This window comes from Oreochromis aureus, linkage group 7, assembly GCF_013358895.1.
Source record: "Oreochromis aureus strain Israel breed Guangdong linkage group 7, ZZ_aureus, whole genome shotgun sequence".
NCBI classification, from domain to species: Eukaryota; Metazoa; Chordata; class Actinopteri; order Cichliformes; family Cichlidae; genus Oreochromis; species Oreochromis aureus.
Genome location: NC_052948.1, coordinates 47,357,066 through 47,375,222, shown reverse-complemented (window position 1 = coordinate 47,375,222; position 18,157 = coordinate 47,357,066). Strand labels below are relative to the sequence as shown.

The following is an 18,157-nucleotide window of genomic DNA, read 5'->3' as shown; positions in this document are numbered from 1 at the left end:
GCATCTCACACACACACACAGTGGGCTTCAACCTGAACGTTCTCAAAAAAGCAAAGCTTGAAGGAAGCTGCTGAAATGAGAGATTATTATGTTAAAACATGGAGTATAAACTATGATGTTTAATGCTCATTTAAACTTCTTGTTTACAATAACTCATGCATTTCAAGGCATAAAATGTCAGGTATAGTCAGGGGGATTCAAACATTAAAGCAATAGACTTTGGACAAAAGATTTTCAGGGTCATTATTGCTTCATCTGAAAATGTTGTTTTGGTTAATCAATTAAAAGTGTTTAGTCTATTCCCAAAATATATAAAAATGATTCAGAGCAGAGGTTTTGTTGCTCTACAAACAATTAAATATGAAACTGTTTTCTGCTTAATTTTTAATGATTAACTGCAAAAATGGTTTAGCTGGAAGCTCAACAGTGTGACATGGATTTAAAATATCTAAATTCAGATTTACCAGATTTATCATTTTGATCAATTTATCATAGTTACTCATCATATTCTCACAAACAGATTGGATACAGTTGCCAATGCAATTGCAGACTTACAGCAGACTGACTCCATCTTATGTCTGTTTTATTGCCTTTTTTGATGCCCCAACGTCGTTTTAAAAACACTACCTAACTGCGAGTGGTCACAGACCTCATCCCCATCTTCAAAGCAGCTATTTGAAAAGGCAACAGGCTCTCAAGTTCATTGGACACGGTCGCAAAAACTGTTGTTTCTTGTTAAAAGTGACACAATCCTTTTTTAAGAACAGTTTAGCACACAATGTTTTTTCGGTACAGGTTACTATTTTAAAAAATCCATTGATTCCCCCCCAAAAAATAAAAATAAAATAAATTACACCTGCTTCAGTATTTAGAGAAAACATTAAGGAGCCAGGATAAGCTTTGGACGCTGTTGTTGTCATCTCACCTGCAGCATGTTGAGCAGCAGCGATCTAAACTTGGTCCCCTCCACCATGAACAGCGCCATCTTGTCGCAGAGCTTCGCAGCTGTTGCCGCGAAGCTCCTGTCCGACACGGCCTTGGAGTAGATCGCGCTGACCACCTGAGCGAGGGTTTCCTCCGAACGGGCCGAGGACTGCGCCTCCTCCATGAAGGACGCCAGCTGTTGCTCTACTCCACTGCTGTTGCTCCTCATGCTGTTGAGAAGCTCCACTAGCCGGTCCATATTCCGTGATCCGGGGCCCGACTGCTGCACGCATGCTTCCTCCTTAGGGGAAAGACGGGATAATACATGTAAGTGGTTGGTGAGGATAATGATATTAGATTCAGAGCACAGTACATTTCAACACGAATCAGATGTTCCTACAGAGAAATAAATGTCAGCTAATCTGACACATGAGTTGTGATGAATGACAAAGCAAGTTGAGTTAATGAGAATGTTTAGGAAGTTTATACGTCATGTTTCTTTCCTTAGGGAACAGTTGCTCTAGTTAAAGTCCTGAATATGTGGACAGACATATTAAAGCTCATTTGTAGCTTAAATAGCAAATGCTTCAAAAATGGTAGTTACACAGTGATGCATTACTCTGACTAGTAATGATCTCTCATGTGAAATTAAACACCATTGGACTTTTCTGTTTTGGGTTTTTTCTGTTTTACCAAGTTCACTCACAGTAGAGAAAAAGTCCTGGCTTCATGTGCCAGTCATTGTTATATTTCTTGTTGAAACACTTCCCAATAACCTCTGACAGTTCCATGTTTGGGTACAGACACTTTTTGTACTGGGTTGACTGACTTGGTCAGTGGAAAAAGGGTCAGCAGTTAAGTTCAGTGACGTACACGGGCCACAGCTTTCAACATTTTCTTCTTTATAAGCTGTCATATGATGATTTTTTGTTTTTTGCTGAAACATTCCTCTTCTATCATGCAATGTCCTTGATACTCCCACAGAAACTGTCACAGAAACTTAAAATTTACATTCATAACCACTCAAGATTTTTCAAAAAGAGCACTATCTGGGGTGTCATTTTAAGTGGACAGCCACCCTGGCTCCCATTATTGCTATGTTGGCTCAGTAGACATAGAGTGAGCCAAGGCAGGTATGACTGATACTGTATTTCCAGTTTTCCTATATCCTTTTCCAATAACGCTCTGGTTCAAAGGCAAGTTTATAACTATGTTTATAATTAAGCTGATTAGAGAAAGAGAGATAAATCACAGGTATATCCATTTTTCTTACATTGAGCCTTTGTACCTTTGTACCTATTAACTGTATTGTTACGCATTGTTTTCCATTGTTAACTGTCAATGCCACTGGGAAAAAAAGTGTAGGAGTATGAGTGAAAGGAGGGAAAAGAACAAAACAGGCAGTGGGTTCGTTATCATTTAAAAGGTGGTGACTCATGGCACAATTATAATGCGTTTCCCTTGCTCAGCTACCATTCTAACAAAGCAGGGAAAGGGGGTGCAGAGATGCACCCCCTAAACTGGTGACCAGAAATAGGACTGGCCCACCTGCCCCATCCCTCTCGCCACAGAGGAATCCTGGCAGAAACTGATGTGAGGAGGCCAGCGTGAGCAGCAAGGTGGCTGTTTCATTTCACTCCATTTCAGGTGGCTCGAGTATTGGGGGAAAAAAAATAAAGTAAAAAATTGAGTCTGATCTAGCGGGAGGCTCTGCTGCTGCTCGTATTAGATGAATAAATTCACCTTCCACCTGTTCCCCGCTCATCTCGCTGTGTGCACGCAGAGTTGTAGCAAAATGTATTTGATTTAAAATCGCCTGCAATCCGACTACTGCCAAGCAACAGATTGTGTAGCCCTGCTGAAAGCGCATGACGTGTAACCCAGTCAAGGTTTTGCAAAATGTTGCGAATACACCAGGTTTTGTCACCGGTTAGGAAAAAACATTATTGCAAACAACGATGATGCAAACATTAGATTTATTTCGCGGTGCATCTCATCAAGCAAAAGTTCCCTTCTAGACTGGTTTCACTGATTCACTGGCATCACAGAGGGTATATTTACTAATTCCTGCCTTGCTGCATCTTGGGAAGTCCCGTGTTGTCAAATCAATTGTCTCCTGGTGGTAATGAGTTAGCTGTAAGAAGGAAAAAAAAGGGGGGCAGCTACAGTTGGCCAACTCATCAGTTTGGGGCACAGTGGAAAACATCAAAAACTGTTAAGCTAATGCTGGTTTAGTTTCTTCACCTCCTTAGTGAGAACATGTGCTCCCCTCCCTGCCAGTCTGGGTGTGTGTGTGTGTGTCAACCTGAATGCTGTAAAAATGAACAGACAAGCAAGGCAGGGAGGAAAGTGTTTCTCCATGTGTGTACATTATGACAGTGCACGCATGTTTTTGAACATAATTAAGGTAATTATAAGAGCAAATTGTGTCGTGTGACTGTGTTTGTGTGTGTATATACACATCGGTTCTGGTTGCTTTAATACTGACTGACAGTCACTAAGCAGCTTTTCGGTACCTTGTCCTTTAGTCTCCTCCTCAGCCTCTCCTTTGACGACTGCAGAAGGCAGATTTTGGGCTGCTCCGACTGGCCCTCGCTTGCCTTTCCACTTTGCGGTGTGTTGGGAGATTCCTTGTAAGCCGTCAGATCGGGGAAAGCGGTCGTGTTTGGCGTCGAGTCAGATTTGGGTGACTCACTGAGACTCTTGCTGCTGCAGTCTAGAAGAGGTCTGATGTGCTCGTCACCCAGTTTTACATTCTCAGTCTCTTTGTCTTTGGTTGTTCTTGGGGGTACTCCTTTATCACCCGTAGCGTTTGTCTGTCCATGCCCCTGACCTTTCTGATTGTTGTGCCAACGCCGGTTCTGGCTGTATCCGTGATGTGAGGGCCCTCCTTGGCGCTGCCCATGTCCTCCTTGGTACTGGCGAGGGGGCCGACCGGCGCAAGTGTTTCTGTTATCTCCTTGTTCTGCTGAACTCTGCTGTTGCTGGTTTGGGGACTGCTGCTGGTTTTGATCCCTCTGCTGCTGCGGTGACTGAGGCTGGTTCTTCCCTCCTCCGCCACCTCCGCCGCCGTGAGGCCGCTGCTGTCTCCTGAAATGAGGGCAGGTTTTAGGTGCAGTGTAATGAAATGGCAGCCGCCTTATATCTTAAACGGCTTTGTGACACACCTTCTCACAAAGATCAAACATTATTCTTGTGAGAACCTCTACACAAAAGCACTAACCCACCACTACTGAACTACATCTAGAAAATCATAAGCCCAGTGCCTGCTTACATGTGGACGCACAGTGTGTCTGTGTTTTCCTGTCCCGCATGGCTGTGTCCTTTTGCTGCACTGGCTCTGGGCTTGACAAGCCGCTGACATATGGTCCAAGGGATTAGTCACCCTGGCACTGAGAAGGCAACCTATTATTTGCCTCAGCCAGTGAACTAGCTCAAAGGGTAGCAGCAGCTAGCAAGCATTTGTTCAGATATGCCTAACTGTATCCATGTAGTTTAATGTTTAATGTTAATTTTTCACTGATGTGATCTGTAAATGAAGGAAATGAAATCAGTATGTTTAGACACCCTGCTAGCATTTTGGTGTAGGTGGTTACAAACTTTACTTGCAAAAGAAAAGTAGCTAGTTCCCAAATATGCTAAAATAGCATCTATACGCTTGTTTGAGGTAAGCCCTTTCTGTACATGAACCCAGTAAAACGTATGCATTGAAACGTCGTGGTGGGGGGTGGGGCGGCTGTAGCTCAGGAGGTACAGCGGGTCATCTGCTAATCAGAAAGTCGGTGGTTTGATCCCTGGCTGCTCCAGTCTGCACGCCAAATATCCTTTGGCAACATACTAAAACCAAGCTGCTCTCAGATGCATCCTTTGAAGTATGAATGTTGGATAGAAAGCACTAGCGTTTAAAAAAAAAAAAGAAAACAAAAACAAAAAAAGGATAAAAATATGCTCGTGTGAATGAGGCAAGTTGTATAAAGCACTAAGAGTGTTTAGTTACAGTATAAAAGTGCTGCATAAGGACGATTTAAATAATAGCTTAAATCTGGAATGTCAAACTCATTTTGCATACATGGTGGGTCACGCCACTCACCTGTCATCTGATTAACTACACATTGAATCGCGCAGATATTTCATGATATTATTTATTTATATTTAGTTTTTCTACACTTCTGTAGTTGAAAGAAATCTGTCAGCGTGACTCTTTGGGCTTAAAATGTAGATGTGCAAAGTTACAGAACAAAGTTTTTGTTAATTCACAGAAAATGTCCTTTTTTTAACTTTGAAACCATTGTTTAAAAAAAGAAGTTCAATGAGATATTTCTCTCATTGAATTTTGTTATCTATGACTTAAATACTTTAAAGTCGTATAAATGGCTGTGGAGGAGGTCTGTCAGCAGCAAACTCTGTAAAACCTATGAAAACACAGTTAAATGTCTGAAATTTACACCGTCCTGCTAATTTTTCAAAGCCGTCCAGTGGGCCAGACTGGAGTCTCTGTTGGGCCAATTCTGGCCCCCGAGCCTTGCTTTTGACACCCCTGGCTTAAATGGTTCAATTAACTGGTAGTGGCACACTGATAGGCATTGCCTGTTAAGTTAATAAATAAATTACAAGGCACAACAGACTTTATGTCGGATTTAAGGCTTAGTTGTCCAACATTTGCTGGATCGAGGTTGTCCTGTGAGGATCGGCTTTCTCTGTTTTAAAGCAATGTAAACTGAAATATTCATGGTTTGGAGAGAGAGTTTTGCGCATGATATTTAAGGAATTTTTTTTTTCTACAAATAACTGTCAAGTCCATTTTTTTATGGATGGAGTAAATAATTGATTCCATCAGTAATAAAAAACAATTAGCTTTTTTTCCTGTCTGGCAGCTCTCTCGGTAAAGGAGTGTTTGTGTGAACGTATTTATCGTTTTTATGTGTGTGTTTATGTGGTTTATGTTCCCCCCCCCCTCCACTCTCTCTGGGAGGTTGGAAGACAGTTCATCTTGTGACTCTCCTCTGCCAAAGAGCCTACCTTCATCACTTCATAAATATTCGGTCTCAGCCTGATCAGCGTTGGCCTGACGTGTTTGTAATCGCACTGCTAATTGAAGCGGTTCCCTCTGTAAAGAAAGACAACGCCTCTTTCACAGGAATGATTTTCTTTTACATCAAAAAATTATCCTATAACTTTTCCTGTATTTTAAAAAAATATTATTTGTTTTTTTACCAGTGCTTTAAATCATTAAATTCTCTGGCTTATGGTCATCGTGAGCGACCAATTCAACAGTCCCCGCTTTGGTGTCCAAGTTATTTTTGACATTTTTGATTAGGCTGAGCTGTAAACAGCCGGTCCTGCAGTTCTATATTTGAGAGAGTTTACACCTGAGGAATATTTACTGTAGGTTTAAGACTAAAGAATCAGATACCTTACGGATTAGAACTTCAGTGCTAATGATGAAATCATGTTTAATTTGCTAAGCTGCTCACTGCAAGACGAGAGAGCTGAGAAATATGACACGTCTCTCTTTGACACACACACGTACATATACTCTGATTTGATTCATTAGATATTTACAATAGCTGTTAGTTCAGGCTCAACACTAATAATCCATTCTGATCTACTGGTGTTGGTGATGAGGGGTGAAAGTGAGAATGAAATAAAATGTAAATCATATTTAATGACTGTGAGCTCTGCGGTAGAGAGAGTGTTGCTCAGATTGACCGCCCATCAGTCATATTAATGCCAAAGAGATGTTTGCATTAGGGATAAATGATGGGGCCACTGATGAAATTTCATCTCGCACTGTCTTGTTACTTGGAAACAGACCTGACTCTGGCGTGACCGAGCTTCTAATGAAATGAGAAATTACTTCTTTTTTTGGCTGAGGATGATGAGTTTGGTAATATGAAGGTATTAACCGGTTTAAATTAGTGTTTGATGTTGCCTGGCTGGCTCCACCTCCTCATTATATGGAGCCATTTGTGTGTTTGATTGAAGGGGGGCGTTGAGTTGAGTACCACACCATCAGCTGACCTCTGGGTGTCTTGAGTAGAATCAATCAAATGCAGTTTCCACCGTTTTGTACTCAGGTCTTGTTCTGAGCATCTTTCTTATGTTGTCACTAACCTGGCGCAGACTTGACGCTTTCCCCCTGGGCCAGTAGGCAGAAGTACGGTTAACTGGTCTCGGGTGAACTGATCAAATGTTCTACAGACAAGACAGATGGGATGCCACAGTGCAGGTGATTGGAAGGATGGATGAAGAGTTGAGTACAGTGGCAGCACAGTTTGTAGAAAACAGCAGGGGGGATTTAATGGATAGCGTAAAAGGAGGAAACGGAAGGTTTTAAGAGAAGGAAAGCAAAGCGGCAAAGAGGGAAACAAACAAAAACTACAGGTTGATAATGGTCATAAAATCAACAGGCACAAAACTACAGAAAGAATGCTAAGGTAACTAAAGAGGTGAAATTAATGGCCAGACATGATCATTGGAGGAGGCAGGATGCTGATGATCAATCAGGACTGTTGCTGTGCACGGTTATGTGGATGGAGAATTCATGGAACCACTGGCTGACCCAGACTGGACAATTGATCGGCCCAGGGGAAAGACGCCCGGAGGCCAGACAAGTCAATAACGGGGCCAAAGCTTCATAAAGAACACAACACGCTGGCCTAATGGACTGTGGGGAGATGGGTTTCGACTGCTTGACTGAATATTTGCATTGCTAAGTCTTGAGATTTAAAAGTCCAAAGCACACTGAGCGTGTGTGCATACATGCATGCAGAGCTTTTATTGATTACGCCCAGTAAAGCAGGCGTTTCATGGTGGGTGCAGAAGAAGCAGCAGCAGACCTCTTTCAGATGTATATCACACATGTTGACAATGCACATACCATTTTCTGTATAATGCATTCTATGTTGATGATTTTTTAAAAATAATTTTTGCAGTTTCCATCACTCTAAATTTGAGAAGCACTCACATTAAATAATTTTGACTAGTTAGTTAACAAAACAAAGAAAAACCCTCAAAATATTGGCTATGTTTAATAGGAGTGTTATCAGCTATTCAGTATGGCTCATTTACCTGATGTTGGCTTAAAATGACATGTCATATACACTCACATGTCACTTTATTATTTAAAACTTGCTAGTATTGGGTGTACCCCCTTTTGCATTTCCCCTTAATTCTTTATGACACAGATTCAATAAGGTGCTGGAAACATTCCTCAGAGACTTTGGCTCATATTGGCATGACAGCATCACATAGGTCCTGGAGACTGCAGTAAACTCATTGTCATTTTCAAGAGTTTGAGATGATTTCATGTGATTGGCTGATTAGATATTTGCGTCGAGTGTGTGGCTGGTGAGTGTGTGTATACACGCGATAAAACAGGTGCTATAAATAATCGCAGTCGTTTGTAATGACAGCTCTTCAAAGACATTGCCAAGTGCCACACAATGCATTTACTTCACAGGCTTAATGAGTCACTGAGCGGGGATAAGCCCTGATATGAAATCGTGAGTTCAGCAGGGCACATAAGGCTCGTACTAGAACTGAGATTTATAAAAACAGAACCAGGCCTACTTTCACCTTCATAATCTAACAGAAAGTGTGCATTTCTGTTTTTCTTTTTTGTATTTTTTTTTTTGTTGGTGCACAATTTCATGCTTCTGGCCCCAGATGTTTACTCATAATTGAGAGCATAAAAATCATAAAGATAGCGGAACTGTTAGTCATTGCGGTGACATTTAGTCCCACACAAACTGTTTTTAAATCGTTTCAACTCTCAGTTCAACAGCTCAAATGACACTTAACAGGTTTCAGCTATGGTGTGTTGTAAATGGGATGTTTATCATCCCCGATTAGTGTTTGTTGTTTGTTTAGTCGTGAGTACAGTTAAAGTGATGCTGTGGACAAAGTGCACTTCTTCCAACAAAGACAAAATTAAGTCAATATGTGTAAAAGCTTCTTGTTAATTAATAGAATGTTTTGGTTTTTTAAAGAAAGACTTAAAGGTATGATGAAGAAAGGATCTGCTACGCTCTTTCTTTGCCCCTTTTTCTGTTTTGAAGCAGAAAGCGGTAAGCAGCACATTCCAGTAAATCACAACTAATTTCAGCCCTGCTTGACGTGCCTACTAAAGTAGAAACACATGCACTACCTCCCCTTTCTTTTCCTTCCTGCCACAGCCAGCCTACACTTTTCCTTTACTCAATCTCTCAGTCCCACTCTGTTTCTCTTTCTTGAGCTTTGTTCAGCGCAGCCCGCATGCCTCGGACAAATAGTCAAATGATCAATAGTTATTTCCATATTTCAACATCTTCTGCTTTTAGCACGTTTGCTCATGTTTTTTTTCTCCTTCTCCTACCTCAGCTGTGTTGAGACATTAGACAATATAAATCACTAAATACAACATTCGCATTTACAGTGACTGCTGGTGTTTAGTTGCACAATAACGATGGGAAAAGATTAACGTGTTTTACAAAGAAACAATTGTGTTAAATGCATTTGATGAGCAGACACATTAAGCTTTAAAGACCTTTCACTTCGTTAACTGGCTTTACTTACTAACGTAGAAAGGCTTTTAGCTTTGCAGGAGGTTGCTCTGTTGGCATGACCCAATCATATCACTTTTTTTTTTTCATTTCTCCTGACCCACTGCATATAAAATCTGCACCTACTTTTAGCCATTCCACTTTAATTCTACTCCACACTCCTCTCAACTCCCAGCTTTTCTTTTTCATTAATAATTGTATTGTTAAAAATTTGCCTTCATGTTTGGCTTGTGAGAACAATCACGGCTTTCTCCTTTTTGCTCCCTGCTTTTCCAGCTCTACTGATCCCCATTTCATGTCTGCCCAGCTTTTTATCCTCTGCCTCATCCTTCATTTGACATGTTTCATCCTTAGCTTCATTTTGCTTTCTGTGTGATGCTTCTTTGTAATGTAAAGCAGTTGTTTACTGAGGACCAGGGGGAAAATATGGAGTTAAACTACAGTGAATTAAGATGATTTATAAGGGGCGAAATAAACCACAGTTTTCTGATGTTACTGGGCCAACCTGTAGTATAAACAATTCCTCTTGGGTCTTTTTTTTTTTTTTTGCTGTTAACTATTGATAAACATTAAGGGACGTACATTTTTAATCAACTTCTGAAGTAGGTCAGGCCAAAAAATATTTACAGGCAGTTTAGTTCCCAGTAACACAACCGGGTCAGCAACCCTTTGTCACATGGGGGAAAGACCCCTGACAACGATAGGTTGCTAAGGTAAAAATGTGTACTCCCTGTCTGGTTGGTGAGTAGTATGCAGAGGTTGCCAGCTGTCACTTTGTGATTGCTTTGGTTATTAGCAGATCACCTTTAGTTTGCATGGAAGATGTTGACTTGTCTGCAAACGCTCCCCACTTAATCAGCTAGTGGTAGGGAAACTGTGAAAAGGCTTAATGCAAATCGTAAGTGGACAACCTTCACATTTAAACTAAAGTTGCACGTTTTGAAATGCGTTGGTTTCAGCTGAAAGATACAACTTTTTTCACTTTATGTGAAAGTTCTCAGTTGGGGAGTGTACTTCTTTCCCTAGCAACCAGATGTTTCCAGAGGGCAGCCGACCTGCCTCTAGGCCCTTGTGACTGTGCGGCCTTAGGGTGGTAGCTAGCATCACTGGCATCAGACCCATAGTAGCATGATAGGATCGATACTTTGTATGGAAAGTGAAAATCACAGTGGTTTAGTGGTCACATAAATGTGTTCAGAATTGAAGGTAATTCATCTCATAGAGTATGATACACTGGTCTCCCTTACACAAGCTGCCTTTACAGGTTAAAAATATCAGTATTGGTAATACTGGCCATGTATTGATAATGGTATCGGATCAATACCAAAATTTACAGCATTGCAGAGCACTAGTGGTAGCCTGGTGGCACCTCTGACAGCACGCACTCATCACTGAAAGAAATTTAAGGTTTGAAAATGTGAATACACTTTCAGAGTCCACCATCAACAAGTCATTCAGCAGAAACCTGTTTGCCTAGTAATTCATTGTGGTTAAATGTTAATGAATGTAAATTTAACGGAAGCTTGTGACAAGGTTTTCTTGTCAAGATGCCTCTTCGCATTTAATGTTATTCCTTTTCAGTTGGATTCAGGCACGGATGGCTGAATGCAAATGTTGGCGGCAGATTCAAATTTATGAGACGAGAGTTGTGTAAATTTCTGACAATTGTGCATAAACCAGACACAGGCCAGCAGTTTCTCTATGTAAAACTTCCCCTAACGTGTAAGCTGTAAGAGTGCCTGGGAGCAGAGTGCACGAGAAAACAGGATGGTCTTGTGTTAATATTTCCCATTTAAAAACAAATAGACCAAAACCCAAGCAAACTGATGTTGGTCCATATTTTTGTTCTTTTCTTTCTGCCAAGCCTTCGCTGCTGCGGCCATCAAACATAAATACAAAAGCTCTGGACAAAAGTAATTATCCTCTGAGCTTAAAAACAAGTATAAAAGTGCTTTTTTTCCATTTGTATTAGAGACAATTTCCTCTTTTTAAACCACAAATACAATCAAAATATTTTCTCTTCGCTGGTCGCTTAGCAACTGAAGAACAGTTTTCCAGTGACATCAGGGCAGAGAGTGAGAGAGAGCGATTTTTTTTCTTTTCTTTTCTTCTTTTAAGGACCTGGTTTCAATGAAGTCAGACTTGGGTGAAATTAGATTTCATTGTATACAATTAAAGTAGATGTGCCAGTGTGAAACCTAGTTTGGACTTGAGATTACTTGAACATTGTAGGCACAAAAATAAGTGACTAAAAAGCTGGCAGAGGTTTTAGTATAGAGACCTAATCAACTTGAAAATGGAGGAGAAACTTCAATGTCTCCTCCGTGCTTTTTCTTTATTCCCCGTCTGCAGTGGAGTGTGGAACCTGCATTCCTGTCTCAACTTTTCTTTGGATGGGGAGAGATGTTAGGGCTATGGGCCTGACTGCACTGACAACAACACAGAAAAATGTTTCCTCTTACTGAGGTAGGTGTGTGTGTGTGTGTGTGTGTGTGTGTGTGTGTAGGCTTACCGTCGGTCGTTCCTCCTGCGCCGGAAGAGCTTTTTGGTGTGTGCGATCTCAGCCTCGTTAGGAAGGGGTGGGAAGACCTGTAACAAGACAAATCACCGAGTAAGAGTAAGCATCGCTGCTTTCAAAACTAGCGTAAAAATTATACACATGACTTCAATAATAATCCATTGAAACACACTTGATTTGTGTGTATGTGCACAAATGTCTACATCTACAGTTAGAGCTGTCCTTGATGCTGATTTTGAATATATGTCTGAAGAGTGTTGAACATCTTGTTCCTTTCCACAGGATGACTGAAGTATTGCTACAAGAATTCTCACAGTATTAGATGACCAACAATTTTTATTCAGGCTTGTGCGACTGCTGGAACTTTTTCCACAGTTCTTGTAAGTCATGGAGGAAGTCTCCCCCCCCGTTTGTGCTTGTGATACTTCTGAAATGAGGAAGTATCTAAGTTCATAGAAACCTGTTTTCAGGATCTTTTTCAAACCCTCCTTCAAGGTACATACTCACTAGCACAAGATAAGACACAAGCATATTTTTTTCACAAAACCAGCGCCTGTTTTTACAAATCTAAGTATCGCATCAGCTGTGCAAACAACTTCTGGTTTTAAAATTGAACAAAATTGGGGGGAAAATGGACTGGGAGTGGAGCCTATATGTGCCGGAGGAAATACACTGAAAATTTCATTCATGAAATGAAGCTCACAATTTTCTCTCAGCCTGATGATGTAGGAAGAAAATAAAGAAACAGGATTAGAAGAAAGAAAAAGACCACACTCATGCTGTGTGTGAAAAGCTAGGCTGTGAGTCTGTGCCACAAAAACCATTTTAGCATTACAGGTAGGCAGCTCCGCACTGTAAAATGGCAGCTCTCTTACCCTTGGAGGGGCCATAGCCATGGGACTTAAAAGACTCTTAGCATCTGTTGGTTCATCAGCAACCAATCTAAATTTACGGTTGGGTTTTGTTTTAGCCACATGCTAAATAGGCACGCTTTTAGAAACTAGAATATGCTACATTTCAAATGCAGTCTCACATTTTGACATAAATATTTTTCTGTTAAAAGCTTTTCTATTTAGGTGTTACAAATAGGAGAACTTCCATCGATTTTGTCACTCTTAGCCGATTCAGAGTCACAGTGGGGCTGGAGCCCATCTCGGCTGTCATGGGAGGAAGGCAGGGTACCCAGGGCAGGCTGCCAGATGGCTAACACAGACAACCATTCACACTCACATTTACACCTACAGTCAATCACCAGTTAACCTCGTTTGCATGTTTTTGGACTGTGGGAGGAAGCTGGAATACCCTGAGAGAACCCTCACAGGCACAGGGAGAATACGCAAACTGCACTCAGAAAGGCACCAGTCTGCCATTTGATTCAAACCCACTTACTGTGAGGCCACAATGCTTATCACTGTACCACTGTGCTGCCCCAAGAAGAAGAATAAAAAAGAAAAAAAGAAAAGAAAAAATATATTCTAATATCCTGTTGGACATTAAGAGTATATAACATACACGCTCTATTGGCGATATCTTCTATCCTGTTATTGCCGCTGTTGTTCCTTTGCCAACCACCAGCTCGCCACAACCGGCTGTGGTGGATTACTGCCCTTCCCCGAGCCTGGTTCTGTTGACGATTTCTTCCTGTTAAAATGGGGTTTTTCCTTCCCACTGTCGCCACTGGTGCTTGCTCATTGGAGGTCATCTGAATGTTGTGGTTTTCTCTCTACTGCTGTATGGTCTTTACCTTATAATGCAAAGAGTCCTGATGAGACATTTGTTATAATTTGGTGCTATATGAGTAACATAAAACTGAATTGAATAGCTGTTGCATCAATGTAGAGTTCCCATTGGCCATGCAAATAAAAGCAGAAAAAAAAAATCCCTTTAAGGCATAAGCCATCTCTCTTCGGAGCTCCCTGCTGGGCAGTGATCCTCAGGGAGTTCCTGGAACTGTTTGATCCACCTATAGTATGTAGAAATGTCCTTGAAGATCTCTTTGATCGGCTGCTTCAAACAAGGATTTCAAACATCCTTTTCATTTCCAAAGGATGACTGAACTATTACCACAGTAATAGCTGAGTGAGAGTTATTGATTCTGATTAGTTTTTCGCAGGCATGACTTTGACAAACTACAGTAATAGGATGGCTATGGTGAAATGCCTCATGTCATTCACTGCAAACAGACACACTCAGTAATTTACTCAGTAATGACCAGTACATTGTGTGTGTGTGTGTGTGTGTGTGTGTGTGTGTGTGTGTGTGTGTGTGTGTGTGTGTGTGTGTGTGTGTGTGTGTGTGTGTGTGTGTGTTTATGCACTCTGGAATCATTAGAAGTTGAGCACCAGCAATCATCATACAAATGTATTAAAAAGAAGCCAAGTGTCTAAAACTGCATGAAAATGGATAAGAGGGAAACAAAAGCTATTATAAGTCTCTTTTTTTATTGTATCAATAACTGAACTCAAACATATTCTGTTTAAAATGTAATAGGATAGAGGAAAGCAGGATATCCTCACACTTGTGCAGGTGAAAGCAGCAGAGATATGAAAATAAACAATAATTCATTCAGGGACGAAGAACAGTTATCAATGTTTTTAGTTTAAATCAAGACTTAACACTCCCCAGGGTTTTAAAACTGGCCCAGCCTGGTAAATCCACTCCCCACAGTTTAATAAATAGCACAAGTTGCCCTGCATTAGAAGCGACAAAGTATAATCAAACAAATAAGAAACATGAGCATGTTTTTACAGTTAGCTCTAACATGGATATTTCCAATGCACACTGTGTTGGATGTCTTACTTATACAGTTCACTTCTTGTGAAAAGGACGTAAGACTGTCTGTCATCCATTAAACATCAGCCCTGTCAGTCAAACATCATCACTATGCGCTGTTACCATGGTTACAGGCAGGACTAGCGCAGGCAGTGTGCAATAAGAGTGAGTGCGGGAGGCTTGGTACGCCTGGTTTCAGGTCTCCCACCCTCATTTTCAAGTACATTGTGCGACACACACACACATACACACATTTTCGAATTTCTCTGTCCCAGGTGTTGTATGTTTGTTTTCCTTACAGGTGCAGCAGTTGACGACACGTTATGCATTTCTATTTGTACTCTATCCTGTCCTGCCTTAGACATTGTCATAATGTATACCACATATAATATAATAACTTTAAATACAACGACCAGAAATTAAGAAATAGTCAGATAAACCCTGAACAAGAGGAGCCTATTGAGAATTTATAGAGCTGAACCTGGCTCTATAATGCATTTGGCACAACAGTGCATTCAGATCATAATTCTGATTGCAACAGCTACCAGACAGGACAGGATTAAAATAAAAAAGTGCATGAGGCAGAGCGCTGTGCAGTTTTTGGTCGATACTGTAGAATTCTGTATCATCATTTTCTTCTTCTACATAAAAGTATGACAAAAAAATCTCAAAGCTTTTTTTGTCTCATGACCTGATAATATCCACCGTATAAGGACAATAATGCCTTTTGATAATGATCACATGAGCACTTTTAACATTTTGTTTGCATTTTTTTAGTTTACCTTGGCATGAAGCCGGGCTCTTAGACTTTTTAATTCAATGCAAAATAAGTAAAACAGTACATTTCTCCCTTTATTTTAATGTTAGGAATACATTTAATGAATCATCCATTTACACCATAGATCATAAACAGCCTGAGACGTCTGACGAGAAGTTAGAACAATTTAAGAATTGGTCTCAGTTTTTTTTTTTTTGTTTTGTTTTGTTTTGTTTTTTATTCAGTCTGCTGTCATTATAAAGACATGCATCAGCATGGCTCCTTGGCTTGCTTTGGTAAGACGGCTGTAAAACTGATAATGACTCATACCTGTGGCTTGGATGAATTTAAATGTTCAGACAACCACGTGTGACATGATGCATTCTTAACAACTTCTAACACAATGCGTCCGAGTGCACAAAACAAAAAAGCCATCCTCCTCCTGTAGTTTTTTTTGGCACACTGCGAAGTGATCCAGTCAGTGCACTAGACTGGATACCCGGGCAAGCCAATTCTGGTGTTGGTATATTCATGACCGCTCTGGTTTAGAAGTAACACGAGAGAGAACTTTTTAGAGCTGCAAGCTTTGGTTTCCATATATTACAGAAGAGTGAGATGAAGTGAAAAGAAAACTGTGTTACAGAAAATGTTTGTCAGCGGTTCTTTAGTCCTGTAATGACTTATGCCAGCCTTTCATAAACCTCCTCCAAGGACAGTGAGTACACACAGAGTACAGACCATACCTGTACAGCATCGCACTGCAAAATCAGATCATCTAAAAACACTCAAAAGAAAAACTGAAGAGCCCAAAATGATTATAGTTGAATTCTGATGGAAATCTGAGATGCAAAGAGTCTGGAAATCTAAATACACACATGGCTTTTAGCCTCTAACAAACTAACCCATATTATAGACTCTGCCTTTGTTCCCTCATGATTTAACTCTTCTTACCACTGGAATGATCTGAGAGGGAGGAAAGAGAAGTGGAGAGACAAAACGGAGAAACTGTTGCATGTTTAGCTACTGTAGTTCTCCTCTAGGATATCATTAGCTATAATTCTGCCCTCAAATGGTAACCAGATGACAGTGAGTGCACACACACACACACGCACGCACGCACGCACGCACGCACGCACGCACACACACACACACTAGAGCAAACAATTTCCACCACATATTTCTTAAACACTCTACTTGCTGCATTTCCTATTGCTAGTTAGATCTCATTAGAAAGTGCTATTAATATAAAAATAGAAAAAAAAATGTGAGCAGTTTCTATCAGATAAGAGAGACGTGATCGAGAGACAGGAAACGAGAAATGTAGAATTGCCTCTCAAGCAGCTGCATGAGTGAATATGCTATCTGCAGGTAGCAGCCAGTTTAAGGCAGATCAAAGTGAGGACCCATACTGTGCTGGTCCCCAGCCAGAAGACCTCTCACCTCGAGGCAGGCCATGCTAGCCCTGTGGACGTGACAAGGATGGAGGGGAGGGACTGCCTGCGCAAGAGCTGATAGAAAAGGAGACTGATTTTTATCTGTGGATCTGATCACATCTGTATGTTTTTTTTTTAAGACAAATGCAGCTCTTTAAAGATTACGATACACTGGTGGAGATGAATGACGAACTGCACTACAAAAATGAAAAGAAGGATTAACCCTTTTTATCACCTCTGTCTGTAGTCTTTTTTTTCAGACTCTTAATTTTATCGTCCATTGGACAATTAGGGCTAATAATGAGGATTCAGACTCATGACAGCTAAATTTGAGGAATATTTTCGATTTGGATTTTATATGCTTGAAGTAGTCTGTAATAATGGAGCTGGCAGTGATGAGGGCTCGAGCCCTGCTAATGTGAAGGCAGAGCTTCCTTTTAAAACATTCATCGCTTGTTTTAACCAAAGCCTTAACAAGCCAGAGCTGGCACAACACACGCATTTTAATAGCTAACAATGATCGTTCCTGCAGTCCTCAGTTTCAGTCTTCAGTCGTGGATATGCATGCATAGTACGCAGCCTTATTTTGTAGAAAAGTAAACAGCATGGCGATGTAAACCATCAAACTCAAGTTTTTCCAAGTTTAAAACAACATCAAGTCTCAGATGTCAAACAGCGTGCCAACAGCTGAAAAATAAATCAGCTTGAATTTTATAGCCCTGACTGTGGTGTCTCTTTTATGCGTGTATTGTGTTTTGCGCTTGGGTGTTGCGCGTCCGCCTTCAGGGGAAGTTGACTGGTTCTGTAGCATGCCAAGGACATTCACAGGTTAGCACATAAATCACAGTAAATAATTCACTCTGGAGTTGGGTTGTGAACTCTTTGTCATCATTACCATCTTGGAATTTTCTTTAGACACAGGCTGCCACGGTTACAGGACTGCCTAAAACAACCACGCAGATTCCTCCAGACTGTTACCTTCAGGTGTTCATCTGCACCAGGAGCAGTCTGAAACAAGAGCAGCACCTCTGCCACGCATTTGTTCTGACTTTGGCACACAGTAGTCATTATAGTTAGTGGATAGTGCTTGTTTTTTCCCATCCAGCTCAATTATAAATTTAAAAAAAAGGAAAACCTGTTTAGAAACCTATTTCATGTAGGTACCAGTGAAAGATGGGATGCTATTATAGCTCTCATTTCCTGCATCATT

The 18,157-nt window shown here is 40.8% G+C and overlaps 1 protein-coding gene across 3 annotated transcripts in view; it reads right to left on the bottom strand.

Moving 5' to 3' along the window:
• Window positions 1-18,157, bottom strand: part of ctif (CBP80/20-dependent translation initiation factor) — a 61,247-nt gene that overhangs the window by 12,088 nt on the left and 31,002 nt on the right. For 2 of the 3 annotated variants that reach the window (XM_031754537.2, XM_031754538.2), the window contains exons 8-11: window positions 11,980-12,056; window positions 7,039-7,119; window positions 3,441-4,014; window positions 926-1,225 (exon numbers count right to left, since the gene is read on the bottom strand). In XM_031754537.2, coding sequence (XP_031610397.1) covers window positions 926-1,225; window positions 3,441-4,014; window positions 7,039-7,119; window positions 11,980-12,056 — 1,032 coding nt within the window. The remainder of the gene's footprint in view (window positions 1-925; window positions 1,226-3,440; window positions 4,015-7,038; window positions 7,120-11,979; window positions 12,057-18,157) is intronic. The other variant, XM_031754539.2, reaches the window with a different exon arrangement.